Source organism: Perna viridis, chromosome 1 (assembly GCF_037379345.1).
Source record: "Perna viridis isolate PV_CMFRI_1.1 ecotype Kerala chromosome 1, ASM3737934v1, whole genome shotgun sequence".
Classification (NCBI taxonomy): Eukaryota; Metazoa; Mollusca; class Bivalvia; order Mytilida; family Mytilidae; genus Perna; species Perna viridis.
In genome coordinates, this window is record NC_142445.1 from 40,086,261 (window position 1) to 40,112,548 (window position 26,288).

A 26,288-nucleotide genomic window follows, 5' to 3' on the forward strand; every position below is an offset into this window, starting at 1 on the left:
AAGGCCATAAATGTTTTTTATTCTAAACAAAAAAAAACCCCAAACAACAAAAACAAAACAAACACAAAATAATTTACTTTAAATACTTGGGTCGTAATTTTTTTGTTTTTACAGGCGTAGGGACATTGTCACAATGGGAAAAGGAATTAGTCCCTCAATTTTTTTGCCATTTGAAAAGAAGTAGGTGCTCCATTTTAACTTTGTTATAATCTGTTTCCAAGCAAAATGAAAAATAGCCGATAACCTACTTCTGCAATGATACAGGTAGGATAGCAAACTATTTTCTGATTTGATGCTTCCATTTTTGTACGTTGGAGTATGGTAGAATTGTATTCTAACTGTGACTATGGTTCAGTTCAGTACAGCGTGCATGTGTGTAGAACACTCGAGATAACCGAAAATACAAATGACGGCTTTTATGTCCAGTGAAAACACATTTTTACGGCATAGCATCTTAATGCTTATGACCATATCTTGTATCGAATACGACATACAATAGTCGAGTGGAAGCAACACGATCAATCCTTGTGTGACTTAAATACATGAAAATGAATGCCAAAAGAGTATGCTTCATTTTTTCATCTTAAGTTAAATTCAAGCTTTAACAAGCTCTGAATTTAAATTTTGACCAGTCAAAGAAAAATCGGCCGAATTAAATGAAATATACATGTAGTAACCATCTTGTTAATTCATCCGTCCTCACGTAGCGGGAGGTGTATTATAGTGATCATGCTGCCCGCCCACCCATTCGTCACCTCTTCCGAAACCGCTGTTGGATGATGAAACTTCCGAAAATTGTTTTGGTTTTCACCGGATTCCCGACATAAAACATGACTATCACTGGTTGACCAAGGATGGGGTACCATCTGATCCGCAGCTCCTCTAAAACGGCTCAAAGGAACTTTGACGAATCTTTCAGTTGATGCTATTGTGCATCTCATTTGTTTTTCATATATAGAGTTTCTTATATAGTTTCTGTGTAAGGAAACGAAGCTATCAAGTAAGTTTTGCTCACAATATTTCTTATGCTTAATACTTAATTAACGAAAATCATAACCCCAAAAATCCATTTGTGGTAAGGCAACTTGCACATTTTTTTTAAATATCCATTTCCCTTTACTCAAGTTATCATATTGCTGACTTCAATTTCTGTGCCCTCATTCTTAATTGGTTAAAATCATAAACACTGAAATTAATTCCAGCCTTCCTTTGTTGGTATAGCACTGTGGTACTATTCCAATGAGATCCATTTAATAATAATCAAATTATTGTACGAAAATCTTCAGAAATGATTGCTTGTAACCTTTTACAGTTCTAACCTTAACACTCAACATTAATTCGTCTGACCTATGTAGTATAAAAATATTGCAGAACTGCCTCAAGGAAAGCCATATGCTTTTACTGGAGCTATATATTTAAGTCTATAAAATACTTGTTTTTGACCCTGATTTCCAAAATGGTTCGGGCCAAATCCCTGAAAATAAATACCATACCTCCTTTTGTGATTTGTTATAGAATGCATGAAGATCGAATAACTTATACTAAAGTTATTGCAAGAAAAAAAGTGTCTACAGATGAGGATGACAGCACTTAAGTTATGATCACCCAAACCTGAAATAAAGCCTCCCCATACGACACATCTACTACTATATATTAAAAACTTGTGTCACAATATCATATTCTGTGAAAAGAATTGCAGAGAAAAATTGTACCAATACATCCCCTACTGCCACAAAAAAGTTGGGAAGTGCAAAAGTCCCATTGCTTCTGTAAAATTTGTCCATTCAAAATCACAGGGTAATATGATCAACTACAAATGGTGACTAACAACGCTTCATTATTTGAACAAAATCTGTCCAGGAGTTTCTGAGTATGACAAGAATGACAGAATGGACAGATGGACACCAGTATTTCTTTGTGTCCTCTGGCTTCTGTGTAGAAGTGGGGGACAAAAAGTGCAAAAAACCACACAGACATAGAGGGAAAGAACACTATACCCCTTCTTTGAAGTTTGGGTAAAATAACATTTGCTTTTAAAAGATGAAGATAAGAAAGCAGCTACATATGTATTATGCAATTATTCCATCATTTATGTTGGAACTAATTATGAATTAATAAATGAACGGAAGATTAAATTGTAGTTAAAACTTTCATGATGTTTTAATACAAAAGATTGAATAAATAGACATATACATCAAACTTAATAATACAAACAGTGTCCCAATGAAATCCCAGTTCTGTCTAAATATGTGCATTATCAGTTCAATTTCATTTTGTTCAGCAACTTGCAAAACAAAACCATGACCAATAGAATTCTGAAAAAACATTTAGGACAAGACAAATGTGACATTTAGAAAGAAAGTTAATAATATTCAAATAAGGCTTCATGAATTTAAAAACTATGAAAACTGATTTTTTTGTAGTTGTAAACTTCTAAAATGAGGTGATCGCTTTCAATATTCCTAAAATTCAAAGCATTTTTTAATATATCTTAACACACTACTCTCATTGACAATATTTTAAGGACAGTCAAACCATGTATCCATATTCTTGATTTAAAATATTTCAGGTCAATATACCCCAAATGATAAGTGAAAGCAAGTTTCTGAAACAATCTTTTGTTTTGTCTTTTAATTGGAATACTTAATGCCATATTATCAAGCTGACCAGTGCAATGTTGGACTTCTATTCAAGGAGTTAAACAGTTTTCATATTATAATTTGAAGTCTCTTATTCATGAAACTTTCTTGATGCTAGCTCAAGTTTAAATAATATTTTCAGTAAACACAATTTGGTTATTACTTCCATAATCTAAAATAAACTCTTAAAGAATTTCATAGACAATCAAATTGAAAATCCACATGTGTAATAAAATATTTCACAAGCTCAATTCAAAGATTTTTTTTTTAAGGGAAAACACACAAAATGCAAAAACAAAATAAATTCAGGGTCAGCTTGATATGACAGCAGAGGTCAAAACATAACAAGTCAGGCCATAACCCTAAAAATCAATATCAAAAGTCAATTTGTGGTATAAAGGAACTTTTTTGCCAAATTTTATCAAGATTCACAAACTAATATCAAAGCAAAAAAAAAAATCATGGGTACAGCAGTGAAATACTACAGTAAGCATTTTCTTCTACAGTTAACAAGCCATATACCGTAAATATTAACTGTTATATGTTTAGACATGGCAAAAAGATTAAATAAAAGTTTCAGAATTTTTAATCTTAGAAAATCACACAGTATAGAAGTGCACCCAATTTTTCTCCGAAATATACTACTGTATGACGTGTGCAAAATAATGCTTTAAGATTCCAGAAAAGAAATAAATGATAGATCATTTATCAAAAACATAAAATCCACTTTAATTTCAATACATAACTAACAGAAATGTATGCATTTTTTTCAGTGTAACATCTGAACAGACAGGTACCACTCAAGTAGTTCATGGCAGTTTTCTAAACCATTTTTTATCGAAAGCAAAGACTGTATTTCTCAACATTAGGTAGAGAAAAGGAATATTAACAAAGAAACTCTTACACACTATATATGCTCTGAAAATGATACAATAATTTATAAATGGATTCAACAAGTCTTCATGACCCAGCATGGGAGTTGTATGATGAAGATAACAAACAGGCTCTACACGTTTTAGTTTTCTTTACTACAATATATACAATTTTATCTACACACATAATATATATATATATATATGCCTCTGTTTTCGTTATGACAACAAACTTCTCACTCAATTTGCAAGAGGATTGTAAAGATAAGTAATATGAGGACTAGAGAAAAAAAACAAGAATATGTCAACAAACACAAGCTTTTATAAAATAAATCTTTAAAAAGCAATGCTCTGCATTCTCACACTATAAAGAAAAAAATATCTCATTTTATCCACATACCTTTGATAATTCTTGGTGGTAAGATAGCAAAAAATATTACACACAGTAAAGTACAATACCACAGTCATTATGAAAGCAGTAAAAACTTTCTTTGAAATATGAAGTGATACTACTTGTTGTTAAGTAAAAGTAACTGAACAGAGCTATACCAAGGGTCTTGTAAACTTGAAATACTGGGGAAAAAAAAGAAAAAAAAAAAAAAAAGACTGGAAAGTCAGGTCTCTGCTGGTCTGGTGCTGATGAGATTTGATTTGACCGTAAACCTCATCAAACAAAAGGAAGAGGGTCACCAATTATTTTTTGTATCTCTTTTTATTATGGGATGACCCTATATCAGTCAAAATAGGTAATACTGAATAGCAGTGATGGCAATGTTGATACAAATGATCAACACAATTTGACACAACTGGTTTCCACCAATTCAGCAGTTTCAGGGATTTGTAAAAATAACCCTAAAAAGTGACTGATGATAGAAGTGTACCGATGGCTATTCCGTAATTGTGTCCTGAAGGCATAATTCTCATAATATTTAGGGGCACCACCAACAAATTAAATTGAGATGAAATACATTTGTCAGATGAGAAAAATTAAAACTGTATTCCCACCAATACATTAATAAATGAAACATGTTCTGCCCCAGAGACACTTTTTTCCCTGGAATTGCCCTGAACTTTGGCTTGATTGAGCATGTAAATAAAACAATAATGAAAAACATGGTTCAGGACTGGATCCAACAGCAATTAACAATGTACCTTAATAAAAAATTATGATCTATGTCTAATGCCTTTGATAATTACTTTATAAAGGTATTACCTACAATACTACATTGAAATTCATCAATTCATACTGGCCACTATATCACTGGTAATATCACTGAACCATCAACAGCAACTTCTTTAGAGAAATAAAACCTATCATACAAAAATGTAGATTTATAAGTCTAGTTTACAACTGGCTTGTAATTCCTAATTCGGGATAATAGTGATATTAAAAGCCTTACTGACAACCAATTATTTGTTATATAGTACCACTGGATACATTTAATCCCTAATGAAACCAATAAATTACACATAAATGCCACTTGAAGAATTTGATACATCATGTTCACATGTATTAAGAATTTCAGAAGATAACAAGTATGTGGAAAAAATGAGATATACACATCAACAGCTCAGGGCCAAAAAAAAAAAAAAAAAAAGGGAAAATAAATTCCATCAGACATTATAAACAAATTGTATAATAAACTCTATCATGACAACAAAATTTATCACAATACAAAACAATGTTATACTAAAAAGTATGACCCCCTCTGTAGACAGGGAGGAGTAAGTGAAAATATCACATGACCTATTTACAATGGATATCAAAAGCACTATCGTTTTATAATTAAATTATACACTATATTACATCATGTACATTATATGCCATTTCTTGTCAACAATAAACACTGGCTATTTATGATGAATATTTACAAAACTGTACAGAGATGAGACAGCTTTATCTGTGGTCACGAGATGTGGTGCGACGTCTCTTGCTAGCAGGAGGTAGAGTATCGGTTGCATCTGTAAAAAAAATTCTGTAATTATATTTACTTTGTGGTATTTATTTTCTAGAATTTCATAAATTTACAAATTAGTACCCACAAACATGCAAATTCACACCTAATAAATTCCATCCCCTGAACCCTGAAGTAAAAAAATTATTTCAACTAAATAAAATAATGCTGTAAGTACAACCTGTATTAATATCCTTGTTCATAAATTTAATATTATTCATTTTGTTTGTATACCATATTACTTAATGTCTTATTGTACATGTACCAAGATTTGTCAGGGCTCAAGCGACTTTAGAAAAACAAGGAGAAGTAACTTCTCTTTTAGAGACACCAGGAAGAAGTGGGGAGTGGTCTGGGAGAAGTGAAACATATATTCACCCAATAAGCAAGCATTTTTTATATATTTATTATCAGTCTTTCATTGAAATATACAATGTATGCTACTTTTTCTTTAAGCTACAAATGTAAGTATGTAAATATTTTGAACAAAATGAAATCAGCCTGCAGACTGAATGACTGACTGTATTATAAACATGTATACTTAAAATCGAATTTCTGTACCTCTACCACTTTCCAAAATTAATATACGAATAAGCAAAGCATCCAGTGTGGGAAACTAAAATCGGAAATTTATAGACTTGGGTCTGTGACAAAATTGAACACGATAGCTCTACCAAGAATTTCATTAACCAACAATTATTCAGTGATCAATTAAAAAAATTAAAATACTAGTTTTATGAATTGTAAATGATTTCATCAAAAGTTTTTTGTTTGCTACACTTTTTGTAAAAATAGTAAAGTCTGATAAGGAGAGTCATTGCCTTGTCAATTAGTTATTGATAGAACTTATGGAATCCATCACTGATAGCTCTATTCTATGTGCTAGACAGTATTTATTATGCCAGGATTCTATCTTTTTAACAAATCACAGAAATTGTTCTTGTCTCCAGTCATACAAGATGCACCATCAGTAGTCACAATGACAAACTTTTTTATTATCTACATTTGTATTCTAAAATCATTTAAAGCTTGTGTAACAGCACTATGTACAGTATATCTTCAATAAAAGTAGATTCTGGAGATACAAAACTTTAAAAACCTTTGAACTTATTTTCCTTTTTTGAACCAATATAAATAAATAGATTCTAGTTCCTCTCCTGAAATGTCCATTGCCCCATCAATTATACAGGAGAAGAAATTTGCTTTACAAATTCTTTAGCAGATTTGTCATTTTGGTATGTAGAACCTGTATCAACCCCTTGGCTTTATTGAGCTTACAAAGCCACAAATAATCTTTAAAAAAACTGTCATGTTTAGCTATAGCATACGCATTTCTAAATCTTAATTCAACTTTTGATTATTCAGCAGCATTGAGCATTCATACTGCTCAACCAGCCTCAAAAGAAAAAGAAATTCATTAAAAGAATTGCCATTACCAGCTAAAATATTGATTTCTTTTGTCACAAATTATACGTTATTGGGTAAAGTTTCAATTACATCTTTGCGGCTTTAGCTATATGAGTGTACATAGGTAAAACTCAATACACAAAATGGACAAGTGGGAAATACAAATAAAATAATTAAATTCCAGTATTGTGGCAAAATATGAACTAAACAGTAAATATTTTTTTACTGCATCATATTTTAGCTGTAAAAGGTAGAAGATGAAGAGTCTTCCTAAAACCAGTCAAAACAATTTAAACATTGGGGTTAATGGCGCTGGTCTGGCTGTTAAATGTTGGTGTAACTCGCATGTCAATTATCAAGCTGAAAATTTTAGTTCACAAGCTATGTCTCATCTACAAGTCAGAACCCTTCCCAGCAGTTAAATATTTAGTCCCAAAAATCCAACTGATCGACAAATATATAAGGTAAAATACCAAAATACCAATTTTTCCATATTTTCAGAGAAAAGGTTGACAGATGCCCAGCATCTAACACTACTGAAAATATTGTTCTGTCCCCAAGTCTTAGGTGAATAAAAATAAGAGGCTCCCAAGAACCTAAATCACTCACCAGGTTAAATTTTTCCTTTCAAGGGCAATAACTCTTATAAGAAGCCGTCTGACAGTTTTTACTCACAGACTTTGGTAGGACTTACCATAAGGATCATTTCATCAATTGAAAGTTTCATTCTATCTATTATAGTTTTCAAGATATTGGTTGAAAACTGTTAAAAACATAATTTTTTGCCTTTCAAGAGTAATAACTCTAACAGAGATTCATCATAAAACTTTGATCCCCACAAACTTTTGTAGGCCTTATCATAAGGATCATTTCAGCAACTAAAAGTTTTTTTCTACCTATCATAATTTTCAAAATATTGGCTGAAAAGGGTAGAAAAAACATCATTTTTCACCTTTTTAGGGCAATAATTTTTACATAAAGTCATCAGACAACTTGGATCCCTTGGAGACTTTTGGGGGCCTTATGATAATAATCATTTCAGCAATTGAAAAAATTTTAAGTTTTGGAGATACATGTGAAAACCACTTTTTTTTCTATTTTTTTTCCACAGTCCGTATAGTTTCACTTTTTACCCTTTGACCTTAAAGACGCTCTTCCATGGAAATGCAAGTCACCTGATCGCAATTCTGTTTCCTGATCGGCCAAATACTGATAACTTAAGGGCGTTTGAAAAAACTGTATCGAAAATTGAAATTGCAAACCATGTGTTATTTTCTGAATGAAATGTAGAAAATTATAAGTAAAAAGAACAAATTTGACTGTGTCGGCTATCTTTTTTTTTTTTAAAGATAGTACTTGTTAGTAATGGCAGCCATTTTTTTTGACAGATAAAAAATCCCCACATCAGTTCTATGCAGGATACCCCTAGGAACATTCATATCAAGGTTGATCCCAATTGGTCAAGTAGTGTCAGAGGAGAGGATTTTTGAAAGAAATAACAAAAAAAAAAAAAAGAAAAAAAAAAACATCATAAAAAGGGCATTAACTCCAACATGGCTCAACAGATCAAAATGAAACCTAAAGGTTTTGGAGATATAGGTGAAAAACTAATGTCTGACCCCTATGTCCTATCTTTATTAAAAGTGGCCATGTGTTTCAACGGATCAAAAAACCCTACATCAGTTCTATGCAGGATACAACAAGGAACATTCATACCAAGTTTGGTTCCAATAGGTCAAGTAGTGTCACAGGAGAAGAGTTTTGAAAAATTGTTAATGACGACGACAGATGCCAAGTGAGCTAAAAATCCATGTCTTCTTAGACCAAGATTTATATTCCACTTCCTTTTATTTACCATTTTGTGTATCAACATTCTGAGTCTTAGGTTTAGCTGATCTAGTTGACCGCTTACTGCTGTCATCTTCAGCATTTGGAGATATCTGACCACTTCTGGTCCTACTTAATCGTCCTGGAGACTTCTCTCTAATTTCTATAAATAGTAGACAAAATATGATTTTTCTGTCTAACAAAAGGAATCCTTAATTGAACAATATACATGTACATCATGTAACTTGGTAACACTTAAAAGTAGGTCTGATTCAGGAACCTGTTCAATAATGTTTTGTTTTTATGCATGTACATGTAGCAGTGTTCTAGCTAGGATTTGAAAATAGAGGGGTGCAGGGAAGAGGGCACTTCAACGCATAGCATGTTTTTGCAACAAAAAAGGGACATTGATTTTGTACGTTAGTGTTAAGTCAGTAATTTGTATTTTTATTGCTTACCTCCCAACTTTTGAAAATGAAGGTCGCATCATTATTTGTAAACTGAGTAAATTTGACTGCTTGATGAATATATGCATGACACCCTTATTGTATTGAAAGACCTTTCCCAGATGACCAAGTGGTTTCAGAAATTAACACATAATATAGAGGTGAGTAAGCTGAACATGTATATCTGAAGCCATATGATCCCCTATGAAAAAAGTGAAGAATTCAGTTTCTATTAAGACAAATTGTTATGTGGACAAGATGCACTGCGGCAGCATGTTACCCTATGATGGTGATAAGGGCAAGTGATTCTTTACATTTATGACATACTATGAGGTGAAATTTTGCATTAAATGTTACAAATATTCAATATTGCTCCAAATATCAAAATCTTATGTAAGTAGAAGGAATATTATTTCCTATAACTATTGCAATAACAACTTATGGAAAATGTCCTTTACTGTTGAAGATATAGAAATTTTTTAAAATATTGAAAGTATAAGGGAGGTAACTAGCATTTTGAATAAACAAATACAAGCAACATGCAATAGTTTACACAGGTAGTTCTACAAAATTTAGACCTGTGAAAATATTTGTAAAATTAATTGAGCAGTAGAAATTAATTATTAACCAATGATTGGCTGTCCATAAAATTGTTATTGATCCAATTGGGATTCATTTTCCACTTGTCAATCATTATCCGATAACCCTGGTCAGCTGATTAACCCATTTACCCATATTTACCTGAGGTTTACCTGAGGGTTAATTACGGCAGGATGTAGTTAATGAAGGTGACACTTCTTAATTGGCTTGGGGTAATTTATTAACAAGAGTGGAAATCTTAAAGGGCCATTCAGACAATTGTAAATGGGCAGTAAAGGGGTTCTAAATAGAGGCAGAAGGGCGCTGCGCCCTTCCATTTTGCCCTAGCTAGGACACAGTGTAGATTGATCACAGTTATTTGTGCATTACAAGATGAGATAATAAGATGTACGATACATGTAGTATTGTCTTTCACATTTTAAAATTTTATTTAGGAGGTAGCTGTTGCCTATGAGTAGTTTTTGTTGTTGAACATTGAGCCATTCTTAAATAAAATGATTCTGTAACTTGGAAGGGAACTCAACATTCACTGAAGTTTCACAATAATTGATGGCATATAAAAGCAGTGATTTTCCTTCTGTTTTGGGGAAGGGAGCTTGAGTCCATGCAATGAAGAAAAATGCTTGAAAAATGTGGCTTTGGGAAATTTATATACATGAGCACAAGGATTTGAACTAAAGTTCTAATTAAACCATTGTGTTTCTATTTAAGTCGAAGAGGTGACCCCTGGATGACAGTAGAGTAGGGAGAGGATTTTGTAAATCTCACAGATCTCCATTCTTATCATGCACAAATCTTGAAATCATGAGACATGTTTCACATCATAATTGGGAATTTCAAAACTGAAACATTGAAAATTTGGAACATATTTCTCTTTCAAAATAGGGTCGAATTTTGGACCCAAAATAAGGGTTGGAAAATAACTGAAAAATTACCTTCTCATCTTAATCATACTAATTATGACATACATGCAATGGCAGAATATCATGACCTTCACATTAAAATATACTCATTAGGTAATTTCAGACTCATGCATAGCTCATTAACGATAACAAAATGAGTAATGATATCCAAGTACATTTAAAACACCTTTCTGATAACCATACCTTTAGCTTGCACTTTATCTGTTGCAGTAGGTGATGGTCTACTTTTTTTGTTTTGGTTATTTCTTTTTACATTTGTTTCTTCATCAGTACTCTTAGTTTGTTTCTGTTCTTTAGGGCTAACTTTTACTTTTTCATCAGGTTTATTCTGAGTTCTAGCTCTAAGTCCAGTTTTCACAGAATCAGGATCACCATCAGCCTGAACTTCATCTGTTTTGCCAGCTTTCTGGTCAACATCTTGTACACAGTTTTCTAAATGTGCCTTCTTTTCAGGCTCCGGGTTTGTATCATTTTCAGTTGCTGCTACTTTCCTCCTCCTCGACTGTCGACAAGCCTTTGTAGAATCTTCTAATTTGTATTGTTGTTCAACTTCTTGATCAACAGATTTTTGCCTTACTGGTTTTGGTGGTCTTAAATTATGCGCAGTTTCAGAGGCATCAGAAGCTTTTCTTGCTCTGAGTGACATAGTCAATGCTTGAGATTCCTCCTGCTTTTGTTCTGCTGGTGATTCAACCACTGCAGGTTTTCGTGACACTTTAAGTACTAAAGGAGGTACGGTTGGTTCACCTGCAGAGTTTTCTGTCTTTCTATCTGTTCTTGTTATCACAGTAATTGTTTCATTTGTTAAATTTGGTTGTGGATTGGTAATAACACCATGCGAAAGGTGGAGTTTAATAGGTCGATTTTCCTCAGATTTATTTTTTTTCACTGGTGATAAACTAGGAGATTTCTGACTAGATTTTGGAGAAGTTTTCTCAGAATCACAGTTTACTTTTAACACTGAATCATCAACTCCTGTATTGCACAAACCATCCTGTCTTTTACTAAGGCTTTTGTATTTTAAAGTTTTCTCAGAATTCTTGTCAAGTTCAGAATTTACTACTTGTACATCAGATTTATTTATTGGCACTTTTATTGTATCACTATTTGGAGTAGAAACTGTATCTACATATGATACTGTGACCACACTCGACACTTTACTTCCATTTGAATTTTGTTTATGATTTTCAATCTTCTCTTTGTTTATAATTGTTTCTTTCTGTTCAGAGTATTTCAAAATATTTTTTGCCTCAGATTTTTCTGACTGTTGAGAAGTGTCTGATGTAGCACTGAGAGAAGAAGCACTTTCCTGAGCACTAGAGGAATGATTTCTAGATTCTGGTTTACTAACAGCACTTTTAGTTACACTTTTTCTACTACTATCCAAATCATTACTTTTTACTTTGTCAATTAAAACATGATTAAAATTTGAAGAGTTTAAATTTTTCACTTCATTACCTACTTCTGAGAGATCTTTTGAAAGTCTAGATGACACCTCACTAGTTTTAGAAACATTTTCACAACTCAAGTTGGATTCCAAGTCATGAGGACCATTTATCACATTTTCAGAGTCTACCGTTTCTTTCACAGCATCAATCTTTTGTGGCTGAGGTGACGTAGAAGACTTAGAACCAACCGTACTTGGAGAACGTCTTTGAGAATGAGGTAGAGAAGCAGATTCTGTTGGAAGGAGAGGTTTCACTAGTTTTTGAACTGATTCAGTCAATTTTTTAGGATCATAAAATTGCTGTGGTAATTGATTCATATTTGCAGAGGCTGGAGATCGTCTTTTAAATGAACCGGATTTAGATAGTTTTGCACCCTCAATATCACCAACACTTAGTGCATTTTCCTGTCTTTTAATATTATTTAAAATATCGTTTTTCAAAATACCCTGAGCACTTGCACTATCAGAATGCTTCCCTAAAGAGCTATTCACAGACAGAATGTTTTCCATAGAGATAAAATCTGTCAAATTTCCACTGATTGGTGATTTTGTTTTTCTATCTTGTTTCTTGTTCGTTTGATTATAATATGAGTTTAAGATATCATTATGCAAAGCTTCCACCTCTGAAACTGGTGTATTTCCAGGTGAATGTTTAGCCTTATTGCACAGAGTGATATCACTGATTTCTTTACCATCATGATTTACTAATCTTGGAGAAGGAGTTCTAGCATTGGAAAACACGCTACTTGAATGCTGATGTTCAGACCTAGGCACCATTAATCTTGAAGTAGAAATGTGCTGATTTGGTTTGTCTTGTGCTGAAATAGAAAACATTTATATGTAAAATGTTCATACAGCTACCAGAAACAAATAAATCAAGCGTTTTTTTTCTAATTAGGCTTAAAAAAAATTCTGTGTTTCAGTAACCCAAATCACCTTAATTTTTTACACAGTGTAAAAAAAAAAACAAAAACAAAAAAATATGAATTTTCTGCATTTCCTTCATCAATTTTTACTAGAAATGCCATGCTCTCCAATGTGGAAGTTCAACATTCATTAACTGCTATGACAAATTCAGTATTCAGCAGTATCATAATAGAGGCAGCAATTTACCAATACAAGTGATTAGTCTTCCCTAAGGCTATTTTTAAACAAAATTCAAAAATACATTTTTGTAAATGCATGAAAGAGAAGTTTCATGACATTTTTTTTCTTGTGTATCAGTGTCCCTTTTCATGTTATTTTTCTGTTGTTGTCTTTCCTTTTGCAACTTCTCCACCTCTGTCAACCTATTATTGTATGCCAAGAATAAAATACTCAACACAGTGCAATGTAATACAACTGCAGATGTTGAACCTTGAACAGTTGGAGCAAGTATGGACACTATATTCAAGTTTAATACATTCCTGAATTTTTTTATAACAATAAAATTTTTGAAAATTTGGAAGTGGACATTAATTATATTTTAAGATCCAAAATACAAAGTTTATATAAACATGTACCATAAAACACTTTTCAAGGATATGTACAATATCTTTCTTCCTCTAACCATGAAATTAATACACATGGAAAGAAATGAAACCAAAATATTAAGATTTTTGCTTTTCGAACTCATTTTTTTATTAGTCCAAATCAAGTTGAAAAGGTCCCAAATGAAACTGTTTAATTTCAGCAAAAATAGAACTCTTGTAGTCTCTTTGATTTGACCAGTCAAATGAATCAAAGTGATGTTAGAACTGGAGGATTCTGATCCTTATAAAATTATAGCATGAACAAATTTCAAGGATTCCAACAAAAACAGTACCCAACTTCACACACATTTACATTTTTTTTTACATTTCACCCTTTTGACAAATTTTAAAACCTGCCCAAAAGTCAATTTGCCATTATATTCCAAAAATTTTTCACAGGGTATCTGTTCCTACATATATACTGTAATTTTACTTCACAAAAAAACTCAATTTCTTTGATGTACATGAGTTTTCCAAAAATATATGTAGGCACTTTTTATCAATTAAAATCCCCCATTTCACTTCATTAAAATTACACGCTTCTTTACTGTTTATCAATCATAAAATATTGATTTGATGAAAGGAAGATTTTGACTAATAAGTGTGTAAATGGTACATGTTTAACACATTTCATGTTTTTGACACATCCCGCAAATGCTAAATTTCTTAAATGCATATTTATGACTAAACATCTTTGTAGGCCAAAAAAGAGTGACAGTCCCTCAAATCTTCAATTGATTTATTTTAGATGACTAGATTTCATATTGCTGCTCGGACGTTAAACCCAAACAAACAAACAAACTAGATATTTTCTTTATTTGCAGCAATGATAGAATATTATTAAGCTGAATAATTGCCTGGAACAAATTTACTGATTCTAATATAATATGCTTCCAAGCTCTCAAGATTACAGCTGTGGCAAAAAAGTGATAAACACATGACCAACATTTCATGCAAAACATAGGAAGCAACTATTCAAAAATATGAAGAAACTAGTCCCTATTAGAATTGAAATAAATCCAGGAAACTCCATTTATCATTGTTTTACCATGGGCTGGCCATTTATATCATTATTAAATCCCACATGATTGCACGCAGTAAAACAATTCAACATAAATGACCAGCCCATGGTAAAACAATAATAAAATAGAGTTTCTGTGATTTACTTCTTTATTTTACAACAGGTACTGAAATAAGAATGATATAAAAGAAATTCCATTTGAACTATATTTTGTGTGGTGTTCATAAATAGTAGGGAAGTTCCTAATGAACTGATGACATATATATAATGTATTTGATCCTAAAGGATAAAGGTCAATGATGATTAGTCATAAAAGGATGAGAATCTTAAATACTTAACTGGCTTTGCTGTCTAAATTTTAGACAAGCCCATATCCTCAATCTGAAAGATTAGTCTAGAAAGACTTTGGTAGGACTTTCATACGGACAATTTCAGCGATTGAAAGTTTCTTTCTGTCTATTACAGTTTTCAAGACATTGGCTGAAAACTGTAAAAAAAAAAAAAAAAAAAAAAAAAAAAAAATTTCATCTTTCAAGGGCTACAACTCTTATAAGGAGTTGCCCAACAACTTCGATCCCTGAGACTTTTGAAAGCCTTATAATATGGGTCATTTCAACAAAAGAAATAAGTATGCTAAACTTAACGGTTTTGAAGATATATGCGAAAAACTACTGTCTGACCCCTTTGTTCAATTTGTAGTAGTAGTGGCCATGTTTTTCTACGGATAAAAAATCCCCACTTCTGTTCTATGTAGGATACCACAAGGAACATTCATACCAAGTTTGGTTCAAATTGGTCAAGTAGTGTCAGAGAAGAGTTTTGAAAAAAATAACATTCAAAATAGCAAAAGAATGTTGAAAAAGAGCAATAACGCCAACGTGGTTTAACAAACTAAAAAAAAAATTTCACCGCAGATAGATCTCATCATGCTGAACACTTTCACGGTCAGAATTTAGCTTAACCTAATGATTTGATATTATATATGAGAAAACCTACTGTCTGACCCCTATGTTCTATTTTTAGTAACAGCAGCCATGTTTTTCAACGAATAAAAAATCTCCACATCTGTTCTATGCAGGATATCCCTAGGAACATTCATACTAAGTTTGGTTCCAATTGTTCAAGTAGTGGTTTTTTTTTAAGAAATAACATTAAAAATAGCAAAAAAAACATTGAAAAAGGGCAATATCTCCAACATGGCTTAACAGATTAAAATGAAAATTTTCTGAATCAAGCTATTTTCCTTATGTTTCATTGTAGGGTTAAAAACTTAAGTATTAAGTATTCCTTCATCCAATAATTTTGATACCTACCATAAGGTGGAAAACCCTCTTTCAGAAACTGCATACTTTCAACTTTTTGTAATAACTGTAAATGCTCCTTACTTAATGAATCTTCATGTAGGAAATGTTTTGGACTTTTCTTTTTGTTCTTATTGAATAAATGCATCATTGCCACCTGATGGTCAGTCAAATCATTGTTCACTTTTGACAAATCATTATTACGTTTTGTCATTGATTGGTGGTTCAACGTTTTATCTACTGCTGGGGTATCACTATTACATTTTTCACTTTGTTGTTGGTTTGACATTGCATACCCTACAGTTATAAAATGGGAGTCCGGTTTAGTTTGAGGATTATGTTTTGGAATTAAATTTTCTTGACACACTGATTTTGAAAATTCTTCAACATGATTGTTAGCTGACTTGAAGTCTGAATCACCTGCATCAGAAGGTGTATCATCAGACCTTTCTGATGAGCTTCCTACACCAGAATCATTAAAGTATACTTTAGAATTCCCTTCAACAGTGCATCCTGTAGAAACAGCACCAATGTCATTTTGCATATGAGTGTCATGTATTGTTCGTACGTGGTTAGGGTCCTCAGAGTCAATACCACGACCACGTTCAGAGCAGCTGCCTAAAACTTTGGCTGGATTTTTTGTAGGGTTGAGCAAATTTTCAGAACAGATTATTTTTTCATGGTCCTTTTTAGATAAATGTTTATGTGAAGAAAACATTGACTCAGCAGTAGATATACTTGTGCGTGAACCACCACTGATGGACTCTGTAATGATACTGTGCAAATCCTGCATCATTGGATGCCTTACAAGTCCTTTACTTGTTGAACCTGATACTGTATCTGATGAGGTTTGTGACCGATATGGAATCCTCTTATCTAACAATACATTTGTCTTATGACTTAAATTTCCTCTGGGACTAGATTGCACCAAGTCATGATTCTGCGAAGTTGGCAATGAGGAAATACTACTCTGGGTCACGGACAATGATTCGCTGCCTTTAGTTTGAGATCCATACAACGAGTTTGAATCACTATGCTGTAGAGAAAAATTCCCAGGTATATTGTTAAAACTTGATGTTGGCACACTTGAAATGGTGTTACTTGGTAACTTAGTATGTGACAGAACATGATTAAATTTTTCTTTCGATAGCAGCGCTTGTTCTGTACCTGGATTTTTTAATCCTTGGGGAGAAAGTCTATCGAATGGTAATGAGTTTTTGGCAGGATTTGAATCAGAATGTTCCACTGGTTCTAAGTGACCAGTGTATGGATTTATTATCTTGCCTACAGTGCTTTCCTGTGATAGTAACTGATGTTCATTTGAATTCACTTTGCATGTAGATCCCGTATTTAAGATTTTGTTATGAAAATCGAGAACAGGTCCTTTCATATCCTCTGAGGATGTTGAATACAACATTTCTCCAGTAGATGGCACTGACTTTGAAAATGTTACTGAGGGTTGTGTGTTTGCTGCAAGAGCTTGAGTTACCATGGGAACTGGTAGAACATGGCTGCTGCTCCCTGATGTTGGCATTGAGTAGGGTGGTAAGACTGGGTTTGGTACACTGTGAATAGTTGCCTCCCCTTCAGTGCTGGCCTTTGGTTTTCTAGGCTTACGTTTCTTTTTCTGAGGTGGACTTGTTTCAGAATTTGGTGGTAACATCCTTGCATTTATAAAATTGTTCATACCAGCTAATGCTAAAGAAGGATCATTTTGTAATAAATTAACCAAAAGAGGGCTTGTAGTAGGAGGTAAGCCTCGAATGCCCTTTGCATTAAACCAAGCACTTCCTTCTGGATACGGTGGGGGTGGAGGTTTGTCAGCTCCAAGAGAACTCTGCTCCACACTGGGGTGAAAATGTTCATAGTCATTCCCCGGTGCTTTACTTGTACTTGATACAACAGTATGTGATGCATTGTTTAAAAAATGTTTATCAGCATTAATATTGCTAGGCTGACCAAGTAAATTTGGAGGTCTTGTTCCAGGAATTGAGGTGACACTGGGAGTATTCTCTCCATCCGGTAACAGAATGTTATCAAATAAAGATGCACCCTGTCGCAAGTAGTCTGCAATATTTTTACGAGTTGATTGCACATTTGAAGGACCCGGTGATCCAAAAGGATTACCACCCCCACCTGCATCAATTAAAGATAAATTAGGAGCATCCACAGTATCATCTGCAGTTCTAAATACAAGCTGTGTCCTTGAATTGTTTCTCCCTGCAATTGTAAGTGAAATCAGCTGATCTCCTTCTATCTGAACTGCTAGCACTCCTAGCTGTCTTAAAGTTACATTTCCCTGTTGTGCCAGCTGTTTTAATCTCAATGCAGCCTCTCTTGGGATATTAAATGTCACTCTTACACTATTCCATGGTTCAACTTTCTTCAAAATCAACTTCCTCTTATCTGAAAAGAGAATAACAAAAGTACATGTAGTTATCAAGTAAAAGGCATGAACAAAACTTTTCATCTAGATTTGACTACAAATGAAACCAGACAGTGGTTGTGTTCAATCTAGAGCACCAATTTCCCACAATGTCCTTTGCACACAAGAAAAATGGTCTTGTACTGTATTTTTGTTTAATCTTTAGAGATTAGCCCTATCATAAATTTTGTAAATTGGTACTGCAATGGGCCTGGTTTTAGAAAAGCTTTTGGCACAGTAGGATGTCTTGATGTCACTTTTTACATTAATTTGTTGACAAAACAATGTTTGAAAAGAAATTCAATTCTACAGCTCCTAAAGGTAAGTTGAGCCAAAGAGAAAATCTCATGAAGTTATCAAAGACTATAGAAAGAACAGTGAGTTCTGATATTGACTCCAGTGTAGTCAAGTTCTGGATGTGCTATTTTCCTACTGTCTCCAGCAAAGCTCATTTCTGGAGCTGTCAGATTAAGTACTGGAGTGACTGCAGCTTGATAATGTGAAATATCAAGACTTATTCTTCATGCCGTAGAAATTTGAAAAAACTCTTCTTAAAATCTTAGTATACTAGTATCAGAAAATAAACCACAATGGCATAACAGATTTGATTTTTAGTAGCCAACAAGAAATCAGAAATTAACGAATTTGGAAATAAACATATGGTAGAAATTTAATTGTAAAATCCAGATTTGAAAAATCAGAATTCTGTTTTAAAACCAAAAAAAAAAAATGTGTCTGATAACAAGACTAAGGTCCCCAAGACCATGTTGCAATATCTCTGCAATAGCATCAGTGTAATGGGATTCCACTTTCCCATCATCAAGGGCAAGTGCAATTTTGGTGTGGGTAAGTTGATAGTTACGCCCCACTTTCCATTCGGCAAGTAGAAAGCTTGGAATCATTCAAGGATTTGTTAAGTTTGGAAAGCAAAATAACCTCTGACGCAGAAAGAATTTCTTCTAGAAAAACTTGACCAAACTGTAGTTAATCGCAAATCAAAGTTGTTTATTCACCAGGTGGTGTTAAAAATTAAGTAAGATATCACTAGATATAAAGAACAATAACTCTTTCAAAACTTTTGGCACAAAGCAAGGAGCTAAGAAGCTCCAATTTAAACTTGCAGTGTATAATACACAGCACATGTACCCATCTTAAGTGCAAATAGTTTTACAAAACCATCTTAACCTGTTGATAACAGCTCTCTTAATCGACTTTGAAAATCTTCTAGACGTGACTGCAAATTAGGATCATTAATATCGCCTTCACATGTGAATACAGTCTCAATGTAGTCCTCTTGAGGACCCATCCTCACAGTGATGGCATGGAAACACCTGCAAAGGAAAGCAAATACTTTTAAATATAAATGATACATCCCTAATACATCAAAGTATCTACTAATCTACCGTGTACAGACATGATTTTACTAAGCATATGATATAATCAGATGTGTGAAAATCGTGTCTGTTTCTAACGCTTGTAGCATTCTTATGTGCATTGTGGAATGATTAACAACACAATTATTTGAGATTTAGAAAAATCCCATATCTGTAGGCGGCTAAACATAAATGGGTCAAAATAGCTTCATCAAACTTAGGAAATAATGTACTTCAGAAATGATTATTTGAACTTTTAGAACAGATGCACAGCAGTATTTTCGTTTATAAATTAGTTTTTAAAAAAGGAAAATGAAAAAGCAAATTATTAAGGCTTCGAAATTACACTTGAAATTAAAAATTATTGGCTGTGACCGAAATGAAATAATCTTTTACAGGCGTTAATTTGAGAATTTGCTATCTTTGCTAGTTGGGACATCACCAAAAACATCTAGCAATCATCAACAACGCTGTTCACATTTTACAATTGGTAAATAAAATGAGTTTCGACAAAATGAATCTACAGGTCACTTTTATTTTCTAAGAGAACTAGAGCCATTCAAATTAAAGTATTAGAACATCAGCAGGCATGTACTTCAACTGAAGATAACCAATTTTGATTGTGTGACTTTCAGTGTGATCTTATTACTATGAATGCAAGATTGAACTTTTCTTCAACATATATCTTGTGTGAAAGATGATTTCCCCCTTGTAAAGCAAAAATTCTACAGCTACCACTAAACCATATGGTCACAAGACATTTAGTAACGTTATAATAAGGTTACCCTTTAAATGGTTTTTGTAAACTTCTTTAAATTATGTCCTCCACTGTACGTTAAACGAGGATCTACACATCACATTTACAATTTTATACATTCCAATACTGTAAAATGGACGTAATCGAAAAACTAAACTTTCATTACTGACTGATTTGGTACATGTACATGTATTTTATCTGTATCTCTTTCACATTTGTACACTTTGTATTCAAACTTGTCTTCAAATTTATTAAACATATTGTCTCACCTATACATGTGCATGTACATGTAATTATGACCCTATAACCCTTATAGGACACACTTTTAATATGACAATCATTGCCCCAGCAGTCTTCCCAAAAATTGAAAATTTTTGCCAGACGTTTGGTCCGACACCCAAAAAATTGCATTTGTGACCAAGCTATTTTTAGCCAGACCAAAATTTTAAAGATATTGTCAAATAAAGTTATGTACATGAGTTTACTGAATCACTTAACATCAACGCAGAGAGGGCTTGGCCTATGGTTTTATGCAAGTTCTAAAAAGCAAAAAAAAATTTTTTTGAGCATCAGCTGCAGTAAAAAAAATTTTTTATAACAAAAGTTTACAACCATAATAGGGGAAATATTGAGCCATTATTTTTTTCTGTACATAGATAGTCATTTATTGCTAATTTTTGGCATATTTTTTTCCTTAAAAAATCTTAGCCCCACCCCACTAATCAAATGATTAGTGCTTATAATTACTTCAAATTTTATCTTGTTTTTCACTTGTTTAAAATTTTTTTTTTTATCAATTTAAGTGAAAAATGCTGTCAATTTGAAAGAAATTAAGTAAATTGGGAGGAAATAATTTTTTAGGAAAGGTGAAAAAATTGGATAGGGAGGGGATTTCTTTCAATTTGAAGTAACTGGATATCTTACATTACATTCACACAGACCAGCTCAGCGCAAGAGGAGTAAGGGTATGGAAGACTGATTGAATCATCATTTAAATTGCAGATGTAGATTTATCTGTTATATTTTGTCTGAATATAGCTGAAATATTGCTGCTCGGACGTTAAACCCCAACAAACAAACAAAACAATATCTGTTCTATTTGATTGAATGGGTAGAGATTACACTACAGTGGAATGGTTCTCCAACACTAAGAATGATCGGAGTGAAACTCAGAGTTACACCAACATAGTTGTGTTTACCACCCAGATTCAACCTAGCCAACATCAACTGTTTGTACATTGTAATAGTCATAAAATTCATAATGGGGAATTCATTGTCAGACACAGTGTACATGTTTATTCTGTTTCTCTGATGTACATCTTCAATTAATTTTAGAGCACTCTAGTTAGGATAAAAATTAAGACATCAGGGTTCTCCATGACCTCTTTTTGCATGTGCTGCGCCATGTGTTCATTTGACGTGCACCATGTATTCAAATTTGTATCACACATTGCAAATCGGCAAATGTATTTCCCAATTACTTTTGCTTATTAATCACCTATATCGATCATAAATCAATATGATTGGCATGTGTGTTTATTCTAACAGTAATACAATGTTTTGATTGGTAATTTCCAGGGGGCTGATGTGTCAGGGTGTGAAACGCACGTGTTAACAAATCTCGGATCGGTCAAATATATAATTATCACTGTAGGCAAAATCAATAAGATTAAAATAAGCTGAATGATTTCTACTATTTTTTTAATGAACAAAATTTGCTATCTTTTCATTTAATTAAATATAGAAAGTATCAAGAGTTAAATTGAATTTTGAGGAAAATCGGAAGGGGGTAAGACAATCTTAAATTTATACGTTATAACAATCTCTGCAATTATCCGACATGGAAAAGCAATCCAATTTGCTTAACTTTTTTGAAAGGGTGATGGATCAACTCCCAAAAGCTCTAAAATATTGTTTAATGCTGATTCGGATGAAAACGATGTTTGACTGTCAAGTTCTTGTGGTTAATTTTAAAGAACTTTTTTTATGGTATTAACAAAATGACCACACCTACCAATGATTTAATTACCTTGGTATAATTGAGTTAGACAGTACAAACAGAAAGATTTACCATTGTGGATTATTAATTTCTATGTTGTACATAATGTAGCTTGTGCTATTAAATATGTCTCATTCAACCTTATCATACTTTCTTTGGTAATTTACTTATAAATATAAATGCCAAACCCATGTTAAAGTGAGTACAAATCTACCCCCAGAAGGAATTATTTCTTTTTTAATGTGACAAATACTGTAGTTTCTGTGACAAAAATTTCCCTAGCCGTAGCCAAAATAACGGCTGTTCCGTTTAACCTCCCCCATATGGAAGTTGGATTAAATTTGTATATATATGTCATGATATGTGTTAAATGTGTGTATTTATATAATCATATAATTGATTTCAATTAGATAACCTCTCAGCCATTAAATCATCATGTGAACGTTTTTTTTATATGAGTGTTTTGTCTCTGGGCAACAGCGAAAGAAAGGAGACAGCGTGCAGGTGCTAAAGGTGGGGGTTGCACCGACATATACTGTTTGACGATATGAAGAGATCATATTAGAATGTATTATTTTCCATTTACAACTAAGTCGAACGAATTTCATATTCTAACAAGTAATTAACTTATCTTTTGATTTTTCAATCTTTAAATAATTATTATAATAATTATACAGAAAACAGTATGAACCTATTGATGTTTTGTTAAAATGACACAGTGCTTCACAAATCAACACTGATTTAAAACTCAACTTGAGTGTAAGAGAACCAAAGTCGCTGAGCACACTGGAAATGCATCTGTATTATCAATATACAGAAATGTCAAAATGTTCAACTTTATATACAAGGATATTATAAAAGTACATTTACTACTTAAATGAATCATGATAAAAATCAAAAAATGAAGACTTCATGTATCTCCACAAAGTCTTGTCTACCTTACAATATGCTCTGACAAGTTTGATGCATTGAAATGAATAAGCTGAGGACCTACATTAGATAATAAGACAGACCCTTCCTGTTTACTAACAGGCTTTATGCACACATGTACATGCACTAAGAAAAAACAAAAAAATTTCAGAAAACATAAATGTTCACTAATAGAATTATTTCAAGAAATTGTTGCATCTTATGGAAACACAAGGAACATGAAAAGGTCTATGTAGTCCTTGGGGGGATTAAGCATGCCTTATTCAAAATAAAAGTATTTATAATTTGTGTCTAAACAAAATATGGATTAAAAACAAATTTAAAAGTGTTTAAGACATGAATTGCTAACATTCAAAACCACAAAGCAATGTAAGAAATGCAATTTACTGAGTGGAGATGTCATAACCTACTTCTTCAAGTTCTTATCCCAAAATCAAAATGAAATCCTAATTTTGCCTACACATACTTCTATGCCGATGGCTGACATGCATGGACAATTTTCAGCAGATTATCATTATTGTAAAGAATGTTAAAAGCAAAATCAAAGTTTATAAAGTTGCATCAACCCTTAAGACTGTCACCTTCGCGAAGTACTACATAAGACAGTCAAATATGGGAATGCCTTTTAGATCGAGGGTTGCTGAAACATTCGACCCCACCGTCAACGAGTTGGCAATAGTGGACGATGCATGCATGCAATCGGTACAGGACAATGATTTTTTGGGAGTTTGGAATGTTTCCTCTACATTGCAATGCCACACTACCATACACTGACCTAAATCGGTGATAGAAAAGGCATAAAATGAACTGATATTGTCAACGCCATTGAACAAAAACAGATGCCGCCATTTGCAATAGCCTTCCAACGCATGCTCTGCTTATGAGGGAACTGTGGGAAGGTCGCACTTCTGTAGGGCGGGGAATACAAAATGATAAATGCAACATGCCGGTGGTTGCTTTTTTAAATTTCACATATCTGCATGAGCATCCTGAGTTTTAGATGTTGCACTCTTTGATCTTTAATTTGCATATTTAAACATTTCGTAATGTAAAAATTACTCGGAACTGACAAAGGCAGCACGCAGCCATGTTGGTATTTTTTCGTGCCGGGTTATGTTCAACGGGCGGCACAGACAAGTGACAAACACAGGCCCTTGGGGCCAGGATTTTTTAATCACAAAAAAAATCATTGAATCATTTCGTTTCCATATTTGAGTTATGTGTGTTCTCAAGGGCCTGTGGTGACAACTAGTGATATCATCAGTGTCGTACTTTAGGTTTACTCCCAGAAGTAATAACTAGTAATTATTGACTAACGTTCGAATATTAGCCTAAACATGATCACAATTGTCAATACAATACAAAATACCAAAGTGCGTCAATACAGGATCTCGCAGTCCAATACGGGATATAGCCGTCCAATACGTCATATTGGACTGGTTAAAATCCATATTGGCCAAGTGTATTATACTATTATTGCGTAGCCGAAGTCCAATATTCTAGCCGAGGACCAATAACTCTGCCAATATGGAAGACCTTACGCAAATATACCTTTATTGACTAACTAATCTAATACGCTAGGTCAATATAGATTTTAACCTGTCCAATATGACGTATTGGACGACTAAATCCCGTATCGGACTGCTAAATCCGTATTGGACGGCTCTAGGTTACAGACCACCAATTCAACCAATGAGCATTTGGAACGTACGCAAAAATAGTCCTACGCAGAAATTACCCCTGTTCCTCATAGTGCTGTGAAAAAAAGTTCTCATCTTATTTAAAAAATTTAAACAGTTTCCGACAGGAAAAACATTTCTGTACATTTTATAGGTGCATTTTGCTTCTTGTGATGTGAAGCCTAATCTCCACAATGATTTTTAAATATACCCCTATCTTGTGAAAACACTGGGATTTCCCATGCTATTTATAGACCCTTCACTTCCGGTGACCAGTACTTCACTGCAAGTCTGCTAACCCCACATGCCATTCTGAGGATTGTGAGCTGACATATGTAGAATCATGCTGATATATAGTCCTCTGCAGGTTAAAGTTAAGGTAAAGTCCAGAGAAGCCATTGAATATTGTGAAATTAGCATAGAAGCCTATGGGAAGTGGAATTAGTGGTTTTTAGCCTCTATCCCGGGGTACAGGTCAACTCGTACCTTCGGCAACTCGTATCCAACAAACTCGTACCTTTGCCAACTCGTACCTTTCTGTATAAATTTGTATTTACCTTCGTGTTCGTTAATCTGAAGGATAATTTACTATTTAAAATTTTATTAATTTACTATCAATCAAACAAACGTCTTATTTCTTTTTCAAAATTTTATTTTTATCCCAATCAAAATGTATATCTTAATTCTCAAAATGTGCGTCTAATTTTTGCACACAAACACGTGCCATATATATTATAAAAATATAGACTATGTATTAATTCTCAAAATGTTTATTTCATTTCCCAAAATGTATATTTTATTTCCTAAAATGTATATTTTACACGCATTATCTATTTTGTTATAAATATATAGAAAGGTTGGAAAAGGTACGAGTTTGTTGGGTACGAGTTGCCGAAGGTACGGGTTGACATAGATTCTCTATCCCGTATTGGTGCACTTTTGTTTTTTTTGTTTTTTGTATTGTATTGACAGTTTTGATAACATTAAGGCCAATATTCGAACATTAGTCAGTAAAGGTATAATTGCGTATGGTTTTCCATATTGGCTGAGTTATTGGTCCTACGCCTTAGTCCAACATGGTTAGCTTCGGACCAATATAATTAGGCAAATATGGAAAACTTAATAATTAGTGTTGTCTATTTTCCCGAAGCAATGTTAAGCAACCATTAGCACGTA

The 26,288-nt window shown here is 33.2% G+C and overlaps 1 protein-coding gene across 1 annotated transcript; it reads right to left on the bottom strand.

Moving 5' to 3' along the window:
* Positions 1-2,053: 2,053 nt before the first annotated feature.
* On the bottom strand, positions 2,054-24,308 carry LOC148628740 (uncharacterized). Its single transcript, XM_088593537.1, has 6 exons — positions 24,209-24,308; positions 19,560-19,705; positions 15,962-18,355; positions 10,853-12,934; positions 8,729-8,863; positions 2,054-5,473 (listed from the first exon to the last, which is right to left on the bottom strand). The coding sequence occupies exons 2-6, from the start codon at positions 19,678-19,680 to the stop codon at positions 5,409-5,411; spliced, it is 4,797 nt and encodes a 1,598-aa protein (XP_088449663.1). The 5' UTR covers positions 19,681-19,705; positions 24,209-24,308; the 3' UTR covers positions 2,054-5,408.
* Between the last annotated feature and the right edge of the window lie 1,980 nt (positions 24,309-26,288).

Coding starts and splice junctions, on each gene's coding strand:
- LOC148628740 (XM_088593537.1), bottom strand. CDS start 19,680: ATGGGTCCTCAAGAGGACTACATTGAGACTGTATTCACATGTGAAGGC. Junction 12,935..15,961: donor AGAGGGTTTTCCACCTTATG/GTAGGTATCAAA, acceptor TTTCTATTTCAG/CACAAGACAAACCAAATCAG. Junction 8,864..10,852: donor AGATAAAGTGCAAGCTAAAG/GTATGGTTATCA, acceptor TACTATTTATAG/AAATTAGAGAGAAGTCTCCA.